General features: G+C 56.6%; 1 protein-coding gene across 1 annotated transcript in view; it reads right to left on the reverse strand.

Moving 5' to 3' along the window:
* Positions 1-269: 269 nt before the first annotated feature.
* Positions 270-19,210, reverse strand: part of LOC109306994 (E3 ubiquitin-protein ligase HECTD3-like) — a 20,796-nt gene continuing 1,855 nt past the window's right edge. The window contains exons 2-21 of the mRNA XM_019530618.1: positions 16,761-17,224; positions 11,268-11,360; positions 10,730-10,865; positions 10,225-10,340; positions 9,460-9,573; positions 8,981-9,063; positions 8,066-8,231; positions 7,468-7,549; positions 6,348-6,530; positions 5,586-5,638; positions 5,144-5,208; positions 4,841-4,944; positions 4,388-4,507; positions 3,245-3,334; positions 2,670-2,876; positions 2,247-2,376; positions 1,366-1,440; positions 965-1,046; positions 731-802; positions 270-508 (exon numbers count right to left, since the gene is read on the reverse strand). Of these exons, the coding sequence (XP_019386163.1) occupies positions 424-508; positions 731-802; positions 965-1,046; positions 1,366-1,440; positions 2,247-2,376; positions 2,670-2,876; positions 3,245-3,334; positions 4,388-4,507; positions 4,841-4,944; positions 5,144-5,208; positions 5,586-5,638; positions 6,348-6,530; positions 7,468-7,549; positions 8,066-8,231; positions 8,981-9,063; positions 9,460-9,573; positions 10,225-10,340; positions 10,730-10,865; positions 11,268-11,360; positions 16,761-17,224 (2,520 nt within the window). The 3' untranslated portion in view covers positions 270-423. The remainder of the gene's footprint in view (positions 509-730; positions 803-964; positions 1,047-1,365; positions 1,441-2,246; positions 2,377-2,669; positions 2,877-3,244; positions 3,335-4,387; positions 4,508-4,840; positions 4,945-5,143; positions 5,209-5,585; positions 5,639-6,347; positions 6,531-7,467; positions 7,550-8,065; positions 8,232-8,980; positions 9,064-9,459; positions 9,574-10,224; positions 10,341-10,729; positions 10,866-11,267; positions 11,361-16,760; positions 17,225-19,210) is intronic.

Below are 19,210 nucleotides of genomic sequence, written 5' to 3' on the forward strand. Positions count from 1 at the left end.
GGTCTAATAAATGAGCTCTAGAGTTTTGCATTTCTAAACAGCATGCAGCTTTGTGGGCAACTCTTACATAGCTTCATCCCAGAGATGGCCGAATTTCATAGGTGGGGACAGCAACTGGAGTGGGGAAGGGGGAATCTGAACAGTGCTGGGGTCTCCGCTCATAACGACCTTTCCAGGTGCTTGGGAGTTTCCAACACCCAGTTACGTGGTCCAAGTGAGGGCAAGATGTCTTCCTTCCTGCTGTCGACCCAAAGACCCAAACAGCTGGATTTTGTCTGGTTTGGATTAGAACCAGGCCTCCACACTACACGTTTATTATATTTATATGTCTATGTATGTACACATTCAAGGGGGGTGGGAGTGCTCTTTGCACCAAGCCGTTGAGTAGGAAAACCCTCACAGCCAGGAACGATGGTAACAACATCACTCTTCCCACGGGCTCATGTCGGTGTCGATGGCCACGCAGTTGTAGGCTGCGTAACGCAGCTTCTCCTCGCAGATCTTGGCACTGCAAGAGATGAAGGGATAGCGTCACAGCAGATTTCACTGCTCTCTACAGCGGGGAAGCACCAGGTGCCTGGATGGGAACGAGAGGCACCGTAAGGGGAGCAGGTGCGAATTCCTACAAGCATCAGAGGTGGAAACAGCCTCCAAGTCTCCCAGAGGCCAGCAAGAGAAAGGCACCTCCCTTGAGATCAGAGCCATCAAGCAGAGGGGCAGCATGACTTACGTAGCGTAATTTGGCAGGAAGAGGGTACTGGAGCAGGTGGAGGACTCCGGCAGCGCATCGGTTGACTCGGAGCTTGGGGGAAGAGAGGACAGGCTGGTCAGACCCAACAGGCTGCTCCAAACCCAGGGACACGCTTCAAAGAGGTGGGAGATCGAGGCCAAAACCGATTCCCAGCAGAGCGGAGGGACACTGCCCTTTGCTGGGACCTGTCCCCGCACCCCAGGCCTCACTCACCCCAGCTTGTCCGGGTAGATGTAAATCCGAGCTGGGAGGCGGCTCCTGCCAGTGACAAACCTGAGGAAGCGGCTACGATCCTCTGTGGGGAAGAGAACTGGAGTGTCAGCTGCTCCCCACATCCACCCTCTGGGGATAGCAAGGAGCTGTTGCCCGAGCCCAGCTCCTTGCTTTCAACTGCACAGATCAGTCAGGTCTCCATGAGCCCCGCCACGTGCAGATTCAGGATCACACCCTCTGCAGACAGGGTTGCAAAGCTGGTGGTCGATCCCCGTGGCCGAGGGACGGCTCTCCCAAGCTGGGCATCCCGATTCCCCCAAGGCAGAGATGATTCCCAGCACAGCTAGAGCTGTGTCCCCAGCGTGATCACAGCAAGGTGGAGACGGCCACAGGACACTCACCATTGGTGAAGTTGTTGAGTGCTTCCCAGAAGTACTGGATCCTGGTGTCTGACGGCTCAAAATCCTCAAACCGGGCTGAAGGGAGAGAAAGAAGTTGGTAGGAAGAGATCCCCCCTTGTATGTCATTATCTTTAATGAGCACTCAGGGAGCACATGACCGATGAGGAGAGGTTGAGGGAAGGGGTCCAATTTAGTCTGGAGAAGAGAAGACTGAGGGGGATTGAACAGCAGCCTTCACCTCCTTGCCGGGGGCTGCAAAGAGGATGGAGCTGGGCTGGTCTCAGTGGGGGCAGATGACAGGACAAGGAGCAACGGGCTCAAGCTGCAGCAAGAGAAGTTGAGGTTGAATATTGGGGAAAAACTCTCACAAGGAGGGTAGTAAAGCACTGGAGCAGGCTACCCAGAGAGGTGGTCAAGTCTCCATCCTTGGAGGTTTTTAAGACGCAACTAGATCAAGCCGTGGCTGGGATGATGTAGCTGGGGCTGGTCCTGCTTGGAGCAGGGGGTTGGACTCAATGTGACTCCTGGGCTCTCTTCCAGCCCTCATTTCTATGATCTTGGCTGGATCCTGGTTGGGGAAGACGACGCACTCTAAATGCACCCAACAGCATTTAGATCAGGGGTGCTGGGATCACCTACCCCCCCCCTCGCGCCTCATAAAGGTGAGTGAATCTGAGGTGCCCTCTCTCAACCCAAGCACGGAGACCGCAGCTCCTCGCCAGTCCACGGCAGAGCTGGGACACGCACTTTACCCAAAGGCACATAGTGCCAGGGTCTCTCACTCCTGCAGCAGCTGCAGAAGGGTCCCCCACAGACCCCAGCATGAAGCCTATGGGGTCTCAGGCTCAGAAAGACAGGGCCATGTCAATCTACAGACTTACTGAGCTTCCTCAGGGCATCCACCGTGACCTCAGGGTCCCCGCAGACCTTTTTCTCCAGCTCCTGCCAGGTGAGGAGGTCAAGAACAGCCTGGGGCACCACCTTCAGCAAACCGGCCTGCATGGCTGCAATCTGGAGGGGAGATAGAGCAGGCAGGGTGGTCAGGAAGGGAAGGATGAGGCACCCCGTAGACATGCCCAGATGGGGTTTGAGTTCAGGCCAGCAGCTCAGGGGCAGGCAGCCCCACTTCCCACTAGTGAGATGGCTCCACAAGTGCTTCTACAAGAGGCCCATCCCAGGGAGTACGGAGGTGAAGAGTATGTCCACAAAGAGATGAGGGTGCCTGGTGCTCAGGGATAGGAAGAGACATCCCTAGACCACCTGGTCCTACCTGACAAGCTGAGGCCCCCCGAAGATGGCATTACCTGCTCCTTGCTCTCCTCCAGCCGGGCTTTCCGCACCAGACGGATGAATTCCTTGCGGTCCTCATACTTCACCACTGTGTTGCTGCCGCTGGGGATCAGCTCCACCATGCGCTGGTCGCTGAGGACTGTGGTGTAGGTCAGCTCGTTCCCAAACTTGAACTCGAAGGTGTCTTTGTCCATCATCTCCATCACTTCCAGGAGCTTCACCTGATCAGAGAGCTCTCAGACCTCACCACAGTAAAATGCAAGCCCCACCAACCCTTAAGATGATTTGGATTAGACCCAGGAAGATCAATGCACAGCCCATCTGCCTGCCAGAGGGGACTGCTACTGGGTTTTGAAGAGGCTGCACAGACCCAGCTGGAATATTGCAGGCTGGGACTTGCATTGCTACGGGCTGCACCCGTGATAGCTGGAGGTAGAAATATAAGACCTTGGCCTGTGTCTGTGTAGCATCAGCACAGGGAAGCCAAGCACATGCATCCCACTGCCTGCACCATGATCAATCCAGCTGCGAGGCACAAGATGCCAGCCAACTGCCCCTCGCTCTCCAACCGCCCTTCACCCCTACTCACCAGCACCGAATCCAGGGCAGGGAAGTCCTTGCTCCAGCTGATCTCCTCCCCCATTAGCTGTTTCCATACGAAGCCCGGCAAAGCCAGGACCTGCAGAGAGGAGAACACACATTGCCAGAATGGCAGGAGACATGACCCTGGGGCACAGTGCTGCTTTGCTAGCTCTGCATGTGCCTTTCCAAAAAACTGAGCTCAGCATCAGCGAGTTGCAGGAAGACAGCACTAATGTCAATGGCTCAGGGTAGGACATCGCTTGGCAGACCGATCTGGATAAGCCAGGAAGGGGCCATGGACCAGCCACTTGGAAACTGGTAGGAAACGAGCCCTGATTCATCCAGGGCTATGCCACCGACGCGCAGGATATAAGCCCCAAAACCTTCCCAGGCCCCTGCCCTCCTGTCCTGGGGAATCCTACCGAGCTTCCCCTGCAGCGAGCCCCCAAGCAAAACTGGAGGCGACCATCGCAGTGTGACGAAACCATCAGAAAAGCCAATGGCACTTTATCGTGCATCAGCAGATGCATGACAAATAGGTCCAAAGAGGTGATACTTCCCCTCTATCGGGCGCTGGTCAGACCGCAGCTGGAGTACTGCGTGCAATTCTGGGCGCCGCACTTCAAGAAGGATGCGGATAACCTGGAGAGGGTCCAGAGAAGGGCCACTCGTATGGTTAAGGGCCTGCAGGCCAAGCCCTGCGAGGAGAGATTAGAGAAACTGGACCTTTTCAGCCTCCGCAAGAGAAGGTTGAGAGGCGACCTGGTGGCTGCCTATAAGTTCGTCAGGGGGGCACAGAAGGGAATTGGTGAGTATTTATTCACCAAGGCCCCCCCGGGGGTTACAAGAAATAATGGCCACAAGCTAGAAGAGAGCAGATTTAGATTGGATATTAGGAGGAACTTCTTCACAGTTCGAGTGGCCAAGGTCTGGAACGGGCTCCCAAGGGAGGTGGTGCTCTCCCCTACCCTGGGGGTCTTCAAGCGAAGGCTGGATGAGTATCTAGCTGGGGTAATGTAGGCCCAGCACTCTTTCCTGCTTATGCAGGGGGTCGGACTCGATGATCTATTGAGGTCCCTTCCGACCCTAGCATCTATGAATCTATGAATCGCGGTTGCTGGGGGTGTGTCTCTCTCCTGCCAGGACTCACCAAAAACTCCTTGCCCCGCAGAGCAGCTCCCATGATCTGGCCAATCCACTCATACTTGGCGAAGTCCTTGCAGGAGGGGTTTGGGACGTACATGTCCCTGGCTTCCCCGGTGCTGTTGCCCTGCAACAGAGACCCTGTCAGGGCCGGACTCCCTGCTGAGCCCAGGGGAGGTGGGGACGGCCCCACTGGCCTGGGCTCTTGGGATGACGCGGAGCAGGCAGTGTCTGTCCCTCTCCAGCATCCTCCTCTGCCTGCCCCAACAACAGAAACCTGCACCCAGCGATCCCCTGGGGTACCCAAAACTCCCCCCAGGGCTTCTGTCCTGCCCACAACACCCCTTCCCATCTGAAAGATGAATAAGCCCTCTTCCCCCTGCCCTCTTCTGCCCCAGGAGCCAGGCTGCCCGGTTACGGCGACAGGCCCCACGATGCCCTGTGAACAGCCCTGCAGCACCTGGTTGGACGTGCGGACGAAAAAGGGCAGCGGCACGGGGCTGTCTGCCGAGCTGGGGCACAGCTCCTCCGACATGTCTGCCAGGCTGTCCCGAAACCCGCCGCCTGCAACGAGACAGACACTGCATCAGGGCCACCCACTCCCCAGGTGCCTGGGCAGACATGGAGTGCTAGCCAGACTCTGGCACGGGTCTCAAACCAGGGAGAAGAATAGCTACCCAGCCCCCAGAGCCGCCACAGTGGGTGCGGGGGACAGCCCTGGCTCTGTCCTCTGCCGCGGGGCAGGAGCAAGGAAGTCTCTTACCTTGATCGATGATGCCCTCGGCGATGAATTTGCACTCCCACCACTGGTCATAGCGCAGCGGCCACCTGCGGGAAGAGGGGACCGCCTGAGCTGCTGGCTCCGGATGCTCAGATCCAAACGGCAGCAGTCTGCGGCGGCGAGACTAGTGGAAAATGCCCCTCACGGCACACTCCCCATCAGACGGCCTTTAGCCAGAAACGATGGCTCCGTCTCCCTGGCCCATCAGCTCCTGGGTCTCTCCACAGCAGGAGCTGGTGGCACCGGCCTGCTTACCAGGCATACAGCTCATGTGTCCCCCCTTTACACCCTTGCACCTCACTCCTCCCTGCACAGCAGGGTTTCACCCTCGGCCTCCCTATTTTTGGGCCGCAGGGTGCTACATGCTGGGGGGAACCCTGCAGAGAGCAGCGAGCATGGTGCTGTATGCACCAACGGGCCGTACCTGTAATCCAGCGCCTTCTCGAATTTGTCAGAAGGTTTGAGGCCCTCGTACACCTACGACGAGCAGAGAGGCAGAGGACTTGGACATCTCCACAGGCCTCCTGCGGGCCCAAATGCAGGAGCAGGGCAGTGGTCCCAGCCCGCTGCGGCACCGCGAGGCAAAGTGACGTGCCCAGGGGCACACGGGGAACTGCCCACCGCGGCAGAGCCAGGAAAGCACGGGGACGGGCCCCAGAGACGCTGTCCCCTCCACAGCACAGGGCAACAGAAGCATCTGCAGTGCTCCCTGCCCCTCATTGTACCCTCTGCTCCCCACCCTCCTTATAGCCCCCACCACTTCCCTCTCCCTACTTTGTCCCTCCACACCCCCTTCTCCTCCTCCTGCCTCTTGGCTTCACACCTAGCGCATGCAGGCTCCTCACTGCTCCTTTCATCTGTCCCTCACCCCTCAGCTCTGGTGACCAGTGTTTCCCTGTCCTAGTCTGCTATTCCCTGCCTAGGTTATTGTCTTCAACCCCCACACCCTACTCAGGACACATGGAGACCAAGACAGCTCTGCACAGAGCTCGCACTCTGGGTAACACGCCTCGCAGCGGCACCTGCGAGTCTAACCTGGGAGTATTTGGGTGACCGCTGAGTGGACAGGGCCAGTGCTGCAGAGACGTGGGGTTTTCACTGGAAAGCAACCTGCCTTGCAGGCCACAGTGACCTCGGCTCGCAGCCCCTGCAATAAGAGCGGAGCCGACCAGCCAGCTCGCGATACCTGCGTGAAGACGGCGTTCTTGCAGCTGGGGTCCAGGGCGGGGTTGTCCCGGTGCTCCATGGCCAGGCGCCGGTTGATGTAGAGCCGCGGCATGAAGTTAGGTTTGCTGGTCTCCGAGTCCTTCAGACACTGGGTGATGAGAGCCGTGCGCCGCTTGGACAGCAACAGGAACTGCTTGATGTGCTGTCAAGGGCCAGGCGGGGACGAGGTTAGAGAGACTGGAGCCCTGCCCCTCCCAGCGAAGCCCCGGTCTGTCCAGTTGCCCAGCAGGATCCCCTCTGTCCCCACAAAAGGCCCTCCCGAAATGACTGCAGCACGCTGGACACCAGCCGTCCACCACCACGAAGACACTTTCCCTCTGGTTTCAGGGAGACTCCCTAGAAACTCCTTCCTCCAAATAGCCCCCAAAAGCGGGTTTCATTCCCCAGAGCTTTGGGGTCTCATACTCCCAGGACGATTCAGGCTCAAGCTCAGTCCAGGAACCGGAAACCTCGTCCTCAAGGTGTTCTGCACTTACGCTGAGGCAGAGATGTACCTCAAAAGGGCAAGACATACCAGGTAGAGGTATACCTCAACGGGGTAAGAAAAGAAATGAGTGCAAGTGCCCAAAATATATGCGCACTCCAAGTTTGGGAGCAAACAGCACAGAAGTCTTTGAGCATGGCTGAGATTTAGAAAGTTTTGATTAAAAAAAAAAATTGGTGTGTTCCACTGCCCAGACCCTCACCCTAAATCACAAGACAGAGCAAGCCAAAAACATACGACCACGCTGCCCGCACAGCTGAAGAAAAAGCAGAAAGATGCTCCGGGCAGTTTGCTAACTGAAGATGTGGGAGATCAAGGGCGTGAAGTCCGAGCGGTTCCTACGTTGCAAGCCAGCTGGGTTCCAACACAGGGGGCATAAGAAATAGTTTGAGCTTGTTTTCCAGTCGAGGGCTGCAGCCAGTGCCACAGACCACCCCTCCCAGGGCGAAAGCGGGATGGTCAACTTCCTTTCTAGTCTTTAAAGTCTTAATTGCACTTAGTTAGGTTGTCCCTCCAGCCCTTTTAAAAGGGCAATAAAACATTCACTGCCAGCGTCCCAGGCCAGAGCTGCAGATACTAAAAGGACTCCACTCACCTTGAGCTTGCTGAAGGTGCCGACAGTGTGGTCCCAGGCTGGCACCAGGTGATGCAGGACACTGTCCAGCAGCTTGATGAACCTAAAACCCAAGAGTGACCAGCTGGGAACACCGGACAAGGCACGGCACCTGCAGAGAGCTGCACTAGCTGGCGATCCCCTGGGCTGGGAGCCGCGAAGTGATGGGGCTGCCACCTCCAGAGCCTTGTAGTGGGGAGATTCAGCCTGAGCACTGCGTGACCGTGCGAGTTCACCTGGGCTGCACTATACACGCAGCCTGACCCTAATGCCGCATCACGGGACAAGCAGCTGCCTTGGAAGCAGCATTTTCTTCACAACGAGCCATAAAAATGGAGGCCTTGAGTATGCAATGGTGAAAGATCTGCCAGGCTTTCAATCAAGCAGAGGGGAATGAGTCCTATGCCCAGCTCACAGTCCAATCTGCCCCCTGCAAAGCCCTGCTGCGTCGCACCAGCTGCTGCACGTGTCCAGGGGCTGAGCAGGTGCTGTGAGCACCCCAGGGACCAGCGCTGCATATGAAGAGACTGCAGGTGACTCCCCCCTGCCCTGTGCCCCCAGGCTGGGGTCTGCATGCTACCTCTGAATGACCACGGCTCGCCGGTACAGCACGTCAGGGTCGGTCCCTTCCAGGCGGGGGTACCGCACCAGGTTGGCCAGCTGGAACATGTCGGCGCTGAGCCCCAGATCCCGCTGCCGGGAGGACTTGATCTTGATGCCCCGGAGGCGAACGTCGATGCCGTCATCTGCCAAGGAGCAAGAAGGGTCCAGCTGACAGCCAGTGTGGGAGGGACAGTGACGTGCAGCACTGGGGCAGCCCAGCCACGACCATCACAGGTATAAGCCCCAGAGGACCTGTCTAATCAACCTGCTCTAATCCCACTCAGACCAGTGTGGCCCTGTACAAAGCACTCTAGTCTGCTGACTCCCAAGCAAAAGAGCTCACACTTGGCTCCTGAAAGCTATCCCCTCCTCATCTAAGAGACACAAGGTAGGGGATAAGTGCAGACCCAGAAACAGAACAAGGCTGAGATCCAGCCTCATCCCTGCAGGGTGCGGAGCCTCTCGAACCCCAGCTCTGCAGCCATGCAGCATCTTTGCTCAGACAAAAGTAGAGGCAGAATGAGCGGGTTTGGTGGGGCCAGGGAAACAGGGCAGGGCTCTTCCAGCTCTGGTCCCAGTAGCCCCTCATGGCTGTCCAGTGGCCCAGAGGAGGAAGCTGGGCTAGCAGGAAGGCAGCCACATCACGAGAACCACCAGCAAGGAGAAGTACGGAGCGAGCCTTAATGCCGCAGTGTGGAACAAGGAGCTGCCTTGGAAGCAGCATCTTCTCCACAACCAAATGGAGGTCCTGAGCATGCAATCAATGCTCCCTGCACAGCGCAAATGCCAGGCATCTGCAGCATCCCACGGGGGACGCAGGGCACCTAGCAAGGCAGCGGGGGGTCTGCAGGCTGATCTCACTGCCATCCCCAGGTCACGGAAAGCAGGTCACCTCTGCACTCCACGATCCGGATCTCAATGACAGGCAGGTGAGTCGTCATGTCCTCCAGCACGCACACGTCCCCGATGTAGCTCCTGCAAAGACAGCCCAGATGGCAATTGCAGGTGCTGGCTAAGGGGAAGGGAAATTTCTGACCAGGAATGGGAGGGAGCTGGGAGTTAGAGCCTCTGGCTTCAGTCCCCACCCCACGGCTTGCTGTGCAGCCCCAGCTGAGCCATCAGCTTCTCCAGGCTGCAGCTCCACAGGGTCTGGGAATGAGACTGGCGACTACGGGGGTGCAAAGGGCTCTGAGGTCCTTGCACGGAGGATCCCGTGGGAGAGAAGAGCGCGCCGTATTTGCCCCTCCCCAGCACGTCAGGGCTGCATGTGTGTGCTGATGGGCCAGCATGCAGCAGACACAACCCTGACCCTGCCCATGCTGTCATTCGAGCTGCAACCAGCCCCCGTATCCTAGTCCCCGGCCCACTCACTCATCAATGCCCACGTCGCTCAGCTTCTTCAGGTTGTCCCCCTCGCCGCCATACACAGCGATCCTCTTGGGCATGAAGTTCTCGTCTGTCGTATCCACCGTCAGCAGAAGCTTCCTGGAGAGGACACCACGAAACAGCCCAGGTGCAAGGCAAAGAGGATGCTAGCACAGCCCCTCCGACTCCGCTCACACGTCTAGGATGTCACCGGCCTCATCCACACCCGAGCCCTGGCACACCCAGGGGCCTGGAGGCGGACAATCTGGGCACGCAGAGCTGGGCTGAGGGTGTCGTGAATGGGATGTGCCCAAGTCCTTGAGAGAGTATTCTGGGGAGGAACAGCTTGGGACCCCCCGACAGTTTGGATGCAGGAAGGACAAAGCTCCCAGGGGCTCCATAGACACCCAAGGCAGCTGCTGCAGCTCTGTGCCAGTGTGGGAATGAGCTGGGTCCTGGGCAGTTTCGTGGGACTGGCAGGGATGCAGACCGGTAGCTGGCAGAGCCAGGCCAGAGACTGCAACACGGTGCAGGCTGGTGGCAATGGCAAAGGCCCAAAGGACCCTACCTGGAGCCTCATCACCCGCCTCTGCAGCAGCCCGGCATGCAGAGACACAGCAAGCCAGAGACTGGCTCCCCTCGACCCATCCCGACTCCAGGGGCAAACTTGCCAACAATGTGCCTGTGATCACTGCGCCAACCTTGCCCCGCAGACAAAGCTGCCCCCACCCGGGGCCCAGCGCTGGAGGGCAGCGAGACAGGAGGTCTCACTTGACAATGGTGCCTTTCTTCATGTTGAGTCGCACCCAGTGCTGGCCCTGGGACCCGTCGCTCTCCCAGTAGGTGTCTGCGTGGCTGTCGGTCAGACATGACACATTGAAGTCTTCCTGGAGGGGGATGAGAGGAGCCAAGGTCAGGGAGAGGGACCTGTGCCCGTGCCCTCAAACCAGTTGTTGCATTTGCTGCAACAGCTGGTTTGCATTTGCTGTTGCATTTGCTGCAGCAGTCTATGCTACATTTGCTGCTCCTAGGCCTGCATAAGTGTGGCAGCCGGACCCCGTGGGGCCCCGAGCTCTCTCCTCTGGTGACTTCTCCCCCCATAGGGACTGTGGGACACCGCTTACGGAGCTGAGCAGCACGGCCAGGGGAGAAAGAGACTGGGCAAGGCCTAACGAGCTGTGGGCCATGTGCCAATGGTCAGAGCATTGCTTGCCCCCACTGCATCGCTACACCAGAGCCGCTCCCCAGCCCCTGGCAGACCAGCTCCGCTGCCTACCGTGTACGAGGAGACGTCAATGCTGTCCACATACTGCTTGACGCTGCCCAGGTTCTCGTCCTCTTTCCCAATGTGGTCATACAAGAAATGCACCAAGTCCTCATCGCACTCGTAGCTCCACGTTGGCGGCACAAACCTGCCAGCGCGTGCAGGGTCAGACCCTGGGGGGGCGGGGGGCTTGGCTGTGCTCTACTCCTACCAGCACGTGCAGGGTTAATGAGACAGGAGCTGCAGGGCTGCCTGGGCCACCCTGGATCACTGCCTGGGCCACACTGGACCTCCCATCAATGCTGGGACGGCGGCAGGACGGATGCTTTCCCCGAGCTGTCAGCAGTGCCCTGATCCAGGCATCGTGCTCCCACCTTCCTGGTGGCAGCACCACCCCCAAACTCCTGGGTCCTGACTCAGGGGCCCTTTACTGCGAACAACCTGCTTTGGCCTCCTGCTGTCAGGCAAATGTGCACGTTCAGAGGAGGCACAAAATGCTCCCCGCTCCCCCTTTACACAACAGAGCATGCACAACAGGACACGCCAGTACCGGAGCTTCTCCACGGCAGCGTCGTCCTGCTCCAGGCTTCTGGGCCTCGCTCCGAGTCGCAGGGAATACGTCAGATCCACCACCTGCTCCCACCTGGAACGACCCGCGGAGGGATTAGGGGACCACACCAGGAGGAAGCTCGCCCAGCACCCTGGGGGGGTGGCACAGGAGACCCATACTGCAGCCCTCAGCATGGTACAGACACCCTGCAAGGTCTTGGGTGAGTCCCTTCATCTCTCAGAGCCTCCCCTTGCTCACTCCCCAGGGAGGAAACCGCTCCTGAACTCAAGAGCAATGGGGCAGATGATTATCCTGACAACACCGAGAGCCTGGCCGTGCAAGGAGGGGGCATGATCACACAGCGCTTGACTATGGGAGGAACAAGACAAGAGGACCAGCCCCTCACAGCAGAAAGGCCGGGTCAGTGCTTAGCCAAGGCCAATTCTGCGCCCGGTCGGACCAGGCAAGGAAACACCACTTCTCCCATCTCTGCAGCGGTTGCTGACTATACCAAACCCCGCTGTGATGGAAAGCTGGGCTCAAGCCAGAATCACTAGTGAAATGATGCTGTTAGCCTGCAGCGGAGCACTACCCCCCTAAACACACTACAAAGCCGCTAGAGTTAGGATTAGGCTTGACCCATGCTCGGGGCAGAGTCCTCCCCCACCGAGCTGGTCTCATCAGCAGGGATCCTCCTACCACGATCCCTGCGGTCCCAGCGGGACGTGGACCAGCCGCACAAAGGATGGGCAGCTCAAAGGATGTGTTACAAGGCAGCAAAAGGAGACTCCTCTCTGGGGCCGTCCTGCCCGCACCCAGCCCACTCTGCCTGGGCCTGGCTGTCTGCACATGTGGGCTGATCACTGCCATTGCACACAATCGCAATGGGACCCAACGTACGTGCTCCAGCTGTCGGGATACACGCAGATAATGCTCAGTGACCGATGAACAGTGATCACCAGGGATCCTGGTTTTGTCTGATTTTAAAAAATCCCCAATTTCCTGGTTAAAAAAGTAACCCCAAATCCACATTTTTCCATGATTAAAATGATATGCCACTAACACACACATACACGTCACACGTATATATATATCCTTGGCCTCTATACATATATATATCGTCACCTGTATCCTTGTCAAGACCTTTGAGAAAATTGTTAAGGATCACATTTGTGGGGCACCAGTGGGTAAAATAATGCTACGGGGCAACCAGCATGGGATCACAGCAGACAGATCTTGCCCGACTAACCTGGTTTCACTTTACGACTGAGTCACAAAATGCTTGGCTGAAGGAAGAGAGGTAGATGTTATTTACTTAGATTTGACACAGCAGCACACTAATAAACTAAGCGGTCGCAATATAGATTATTACACAGTCCAGTGGGTTGAAAATTGGTTTATGGGACACACCCAGAGTGTGGTGGTGGATGGGTCGGTCTCTACCTGGAGAAATGTGGGCAGCGGAGTCCCCCGAGGTTCTGTCCTGGGACCGGTGCTGTTCAATATCTTTGTTAGTGACTTGGACGAGGGAGTAGAAAGCACCATGTCCAAGTTTGCTGACGACACAAAACTGTGGGGGCAGATACATAAACTAGACGGCAGGGAGCAAATCCAGGCAGATTTGGACAGGCTGGGCTGGTGGGCAGAACAGAACAGGAAGCAGTTCAACAAGGACAAGTGCAAGTGCTGCACCTGGGGAGGAAGAGTCATCATCACTCCTACAGCCAGGGAGGGACCAGCCTAAGAAGCACAACAGCGGAGAGGGATCTCGGAGTCGACTCCAAAATGAACGCGAGTCACCAGTGGGATGAAGCAACAAGTAAAGCTAACCGCCCCCTTTCTTGCATAAGCAGGTGCATCTCGAGCAGGTCCAGGGAGGTGATCCTCCCCCTCCATGCGGCACTGGTCAGGCTGCAGCTGGAGGACTGCGTCCAGTTCTGGGCCCTGCACTCCAAGAGGGATGTGGACAGCATGGAGAGGGTCCAGAGGAGGCCGCTCAAATGGTTAAAGGCCTACAGAAAAAACCCTGTGTGGACCGACTGAGAGACCTGAATCTCTTCAGCCTCTGCAAGAGAAGGCTGAGGGATGATCTCGCGGCCGCCTACAAGCTCATCGGGGGCACAGCAGCAAATAGGGGATACAGTGTTTACCAGGGCGCCCATCGGGGCAACTAGAAACAATGGCCACAAACTGAGGGAGAGCAAATTCAGACTGGACATCAGGAAAAAAATTCTTTATGGTGAGGGTTGCCAAAATCTGGAACGGGCTCCAAGGGAGGTGGGGCCGTCCCCTTCCTTGGAGGTCTTCAAGAGGAGACTGGACAAGGACCTGGCTGGAGTCATTTGACCCCAGCGCTCTTCCCTGCCCAGGGCAGGGGGTCGGATTTGATGATCTAATAGGTCCCTTCCGACCCTAAAATCTGTGAAATGAAATACACACATCTAGACATTATTTACATGCACACACACTTATAGTGGGGTTCCATTTCGATCATGGATTTTGGGTTACCTTTTTTTAAACCTGAAAATTGGGGACTTTTTTTAAATCAGAGAAAACCAGGATGCCTAGTGACTGCACCCCCAAGTTAAGGCTCCTGTCTCTGAGTTCTCCAAGACAAGGGCTAACGGACCAACGTGCAGAATTAGGCTAGGCAGACAAGGTGCTTTGGGTAAATCGGATATCTTTTATTGGACCAATTCAAATAGTTGGAAACATTCTTCTTGTCAAGCTTTTGGGTATAAATAAGGGTAAAAAAGGGTATTTATACCTCAAAAAAGGTAACCAATAAAGAAGGGTATTTATACCCAAAAGCTTACCAAGAAGAATTTTTCCAACTATTTGAGTTGGTGCAATAAAAGATACCAGATTTACCCAAAGGGCATTGTCTGCTGATGTCCTTGGACCAACACGGCTACAACCTCTACTCTGTAACACAGAATTAGGCCAGAGCACTGATTCTCACCCAGAGGCCGTGGCACCAGCACCGCGGGGTGCCTCGAGATCATTTTGAGGGTGCAACGTGGTGCCAGGCAATGCTAGCACTGGTAGGTGTTCAAACTGGATTCACCAGACAAACCCAGAGATCTCAAGCAGGAATTCATAGGGTTAAACCATTCTGAGCTCCCTGCTCTTCCTGAGGTCTTTGCAACAGAAAAAAGGCTCTATATTATTTTCCCACAGTGAAAAAACAGATAAATACAAAGAGCCAGCGTTTTCCAAGCAGCCTCTGCAGCCAAACGAGGGGGGTCTCCAGTCTAAAAAGGCTGAGACCCCATGGGCCAAGTCAGGCGCGTGTGTTTATGAGCTTGGACCAGTTCATGGTCCTCAAGGGGAGATCAGATCCCTCAAAACAGACCGTTCCCAGGCTGTTAAATCTTCCTCAAATGGGCACCTTCTGAGAACAGCAGAGGAATGAATTTCAAGAGGGTTGGCAGGTCCCAAGACAGACACCTCGCAAACGCTCCCCACTTTCTCCCTAGGGCAGTGATTCACAAGGATAATGGGGGTGCCACCAGATCCTTTGGGGGTGCCCTGAGGTGTGAGGAGGTAAGCGCAGTCTCAGACTTGTCCCAATGCTGCGGCAGGTCATTTACCTTTCTAGTGGGGGGTCTGAACAGAACAACCTCATTTGTGACTTCAGTATCTGAGGCCCCCGGTACCCATTACATGTATTGCGTGATTCACGGGCAAATCGCACAACACCGCGAGCCTGGCCGCAAAGGCAAAGTCATTGTCACGCAATCATCTGGCGAATTGTGCAACCAGTTCAGACCAGTCACACGTGCAATGTCATTATCACACCACAAAAACAATTCTCCAGCTATAAAAAGAGCAATCCACTATAAAGATAGCGCCTGAAAATAGGTAACAACTAAGGTTTTTTATAAACCTTCACAATTTTTGGTTAAAAAAAGTAACCTTAAATCCACATTTCCAGCCCTTAACAACTATGAAACACCACTATATAGTTTCATAGTTGGTCGGGTCGGAAGGGACCTGAGCGGATCATCGAGACCGACCCCTGCCATGGCAGGAAAGAGTACTGGGGTCAAACAACCCCAGCAAGGTGTTCGTCTAGCCTTGTCTTAAAGTCCCCCAGGGTAGGAGCCTGCACCACTTCTCTTGGAAGTTGGTCCCAGACCCTAGACGCCCCGACCGTGAAGTCGCGCCTCCTGATGTCTAGTCTGGATCTCCCCTCTGCCAGCTTGTGACCGTTGTTCCTGGTCACTCCTGGCCGTGCTCGGGGGAACAGTGACTCCCCCAATGCCTGCTGGTCCCCCCGACTAGTTTCTAACAGGCCACCAGGTCCCCCCTCAGCCTTCTCTTGCGGCGGCTGAACAGGTTCAGGTCCCACAGCCTCTCCTCGTAGGGCCTGCCCTGCTGCCCCTGATCATGCGAGTGGCCTCCTCTGGACCCTCTCCATGTTGTCCACATCCCTCCTGAAGGCAATACTACAGCTGTGGCCTGACCAGGAGGATCACCTCCCTGGACCCGCTCGAGATGTATCTGCGGATGCAGGACAAGGTGCGGTTGGCCTTCCTGACCGCGTCCTCACACTGCCGGCCCGTGTTCATCCTGGCATCAACGATGACTCCAAGATCCTTTTCTGCCTCTGCCCTGACGAGGGGAGTTCCCCAGCCTGTAGGTATGGTGCTGGCTCTTCCTCCCCGGGTGCAGCACCTTGCACTTGTCTGTGTTGAATCCCATCCTGTTCTCATCCGCCCACCCCTGTAACATGTCTACGTCCAATTGCAGCCTATTCCTCCCTTCTTGCATGCCCACGTCCCCCCACATCTTAGTGTCATCAGCAAATTTGAACAGGTGCTTTTTACCCCCTCGTCCAAGTCGCTGATGAAGACGTTGAACAGTGCGAGCCCGAGGACCGAGCCCTGGGGTACCCCACTGCCCACGTCCTTCCAGGTTGAGAAGGACCCATCCACCACCACCCTCTGGGTGCGGCCCTCCCGCCAGTTGGCGACACACCTGTGTGGGTGTCTACACCACAGCCCCCAGTTTCTTAATGAGAACGGGGTGAGAGACAGTGTCGAAGGCCTCCGGAAGTCCAGGAAGACGATGTCCACTGCTACCCCTGCGTCTAAGGATTTGGTGACCTGGTCGTAGAGGCCGCCAGGTTGGTCTGACAGGACCTGCCTCGAATGAACCCGTGCTGGTTGCCCCTGAGCATGATCTGCCCCCCGGCCCCTCGTGGACATGTGCCAGGATAACTCTCAAAAAGCTTCCCCAGGATCGAGGTAAGACTCACTGATATACATATCGATATTATAGTTTTTTTTAAACTGAGAATTGTGGGTGTGTTTTTTTAATATATATTTTTCTATATATTAGAGGCGTTTCATTTTAATCATGGAAAAATGTGGATTTGGGGTTACTTTTTTTTTAAACAGAAAATTGGGGATTTTTTTTAGTCAGAAAAAACCAGGATTTCTGGTCATGTCTCTATAGCCAGCCTCTTCGCCGCCACCACCTCCCTACCTGATCACAGGCTTGTAGTCCACCCCGAAGAGCTGCTGCTGCCTCTGGATCCTGTCGGAGGACTCGACTGGGACCAGGCGGTCCCCTCCTTCCGCGTGCTTGCACACCAGGACCCAGCCCTCCTCCAGCTCACAGCCAGTCTTGTACTCCTCCAGCTGCTCCTGCAGAACAAAGCACGCACTAGCAGTCCCCAGGACCACCCCGAGGGACAGAAGCAGCCAGGCCGGCGGGGTGCAGGGCCGTGCACGGCCCAGAGGAAGCCTGCTGGTGGCATCAGGCCCATGAAGCGCCCCGTCTCCGGGAGCTATTGAGCAGCCAGTCCCCTCTGCTGCACCATGCAGGACAGAGACCCCCCTCCCCACCCCGGGACTCCTGCATCCAGTCCGGACCCCCGGGGCAGATCCTGTGAAACAACCACTGGGCACCTCCGTGAGACGGGGCAGCCCAAGGGCTACTCCCCAGTCCTATGCCCACCTCCTGGATCACCCTGCGCCTTACCCCTAACTTCGACTTTGTCCCTGCCCTGGGCCGGGCTCCACGTCTGTCCCCTCGAGCCCCCAGCTACCAGGGGCTGTCAGTGGCTTCCAGGCTCCCCTGCACCACGGCCCCGCGCTCAGCCCATCCAAGCCCCAGCAGTCGGGCTCTCGGTGAGCCTCCTGGGCACACCCCCTCCTGCAGACCCAAGGGGCTCCTCTCCCCACTGGGGAGCTGCCCGATTGCTCGTGGGCCCTGCTCCAAGCCTGTGGGGACCTCCCAGGAGTCTGGGCTCTGCAGGTTGCCCCTGCCCCAATTTCCTGCAACGTGCGTCAGGGGGTTAAGCCTGCTTCGGAGGCGCTGGGTGCTGGCTACAGCCAAGGCCAGGGACTGCGACTGGGCTGTGCCAATGCTCCTGCTGGGACCAAAGCCAGTGGATCCTGGTGGAGCGCCTTGCCCCTCTGCTCAGGGTCAGCCCAACACCATATCTGGGGGCAAGGAGGAATTTGACCCCATGGTCAGATTGGCATGGACGGAGGTAGGGGGCTGCCTGGGGGCTCCTGAGCATCTACCGATGTCTCCTAGGAGCAGGATGTTGGCTGCTGCAGGCCCCCTGCTTTCCCTGTGCCAGGTCTGTGGTGTCGGGGCTGATGGTAGTTGTATGTCGAGTTTAGAGGAAAGATGTGACTGGGCTGGTTTGCACAGGGCTGATCCTGCCTCGGGCAGAGGTTGGACTAGATGTGACCTCCGCAGGCCCCTTCCAGCCCCATGGCTCTGGGATCCTCCATAACACATATACAGACACAGCGGCTCATGCAGCCCCTGCCAAGATCGATACAGATCTATACGCAAGTAGAGACAGAGACATAGCTAGGTACACAGATAGATCTTGATCTGGATCTCTATATATAGACAGAGAGAGACAGAGGAGGTTAGATGAACACCTTGCTGGGGTCATTTGACCCCCGTACTCTTTCCTGCCAGGGCAGGGGGTCGGACTAGATGATCTGCTCAGGTCCCTTCCGACCCTAGAAACTATGAAACTATGAAGATACACATAGATCTTGCAGAGAGATATCTGGAGCCGGATCTGGATCTCTAGATATATAGAGACAGATGCAGAGATGGGGCTCGATCCCAATCGGGATCAGAGTGTGGTGTTACAACACCGAGGTTACAAGTCTGATCCCCAGTTGGACTAGGTCTCTCAAGGTCCCTTCCAGCCTTACGATGATTTCTATGAGATGTAGAGATAGATCCATAGATAGATCTTAACCTGGATCTTGATATAATCTTACATGACTGGTGAGGAGAGGCGGAGGGAACTGGGCTGATTGAGTCTGGAGAAGAGAAGACCGAGGGGGATTTGATAGCAGCCTTCACCTCCCTGCCGGGGGGCTGCAAAGAGGATGGAGGGGGGCTGCTCTCAGTGGGGGCAGATACAGGACAAGGAGCAATGGGCTCAGGCTGCAGCAAGGGAAGTTGAGGTTGGAGATTAGGAAAAACGCTCTCTCTAGGAGGGTGGAGAAGCACTAGAACAGGCTCCCCAGAGGGGTGGGGGAGTCTCCATCCTTGGAGGTGTTTAAGACCCGGGCAGACAAAGCCTCGTCTGGGCTGATGGAGTTGGGGCTGGTCCTGCTCGGAGCAGGGGGGTGGACTAGATGCGACTCCTAAGCTCCCTGCCTGCGACTCAGTGATACAGCTATGCAGAGACAAACGCACAGAACGATGCTGACCTGGACCTTGATACGCAGGTATGTAACGGTAGCGACGTACGCAGATCTAGATCACAACCTCAAGCCAGACAGACAGACAGGCACACCCACAGACAGCGCCACAAACAGACTCAGACACAGAGAGGTACAGGCAGCGCTCTCTCAGCAGGGGCTGCAGTGCGTGCACGTGCGTGTGCCTCTGTGCGCATGCAAGTCTGTTGATGCACCTGTGCATGCACGCCTGCGTGCCTGTGCGCGTGC

The sequence above is a fragment of the Crocodylus porosus genome, unplaced genomic scaffold (genome assembly GCF_001723895.1).
Source record: "Crocodylus porosus isolate Cpor-Errol unplaced genomic scaffold, CroPor_comp1, whole genome shotgun sequence".
NCBI lineage: Eukaryota > Metazoa > Chordata > Crocodylia > Crocodylidae > Crocodylus > Crocodylus porosus.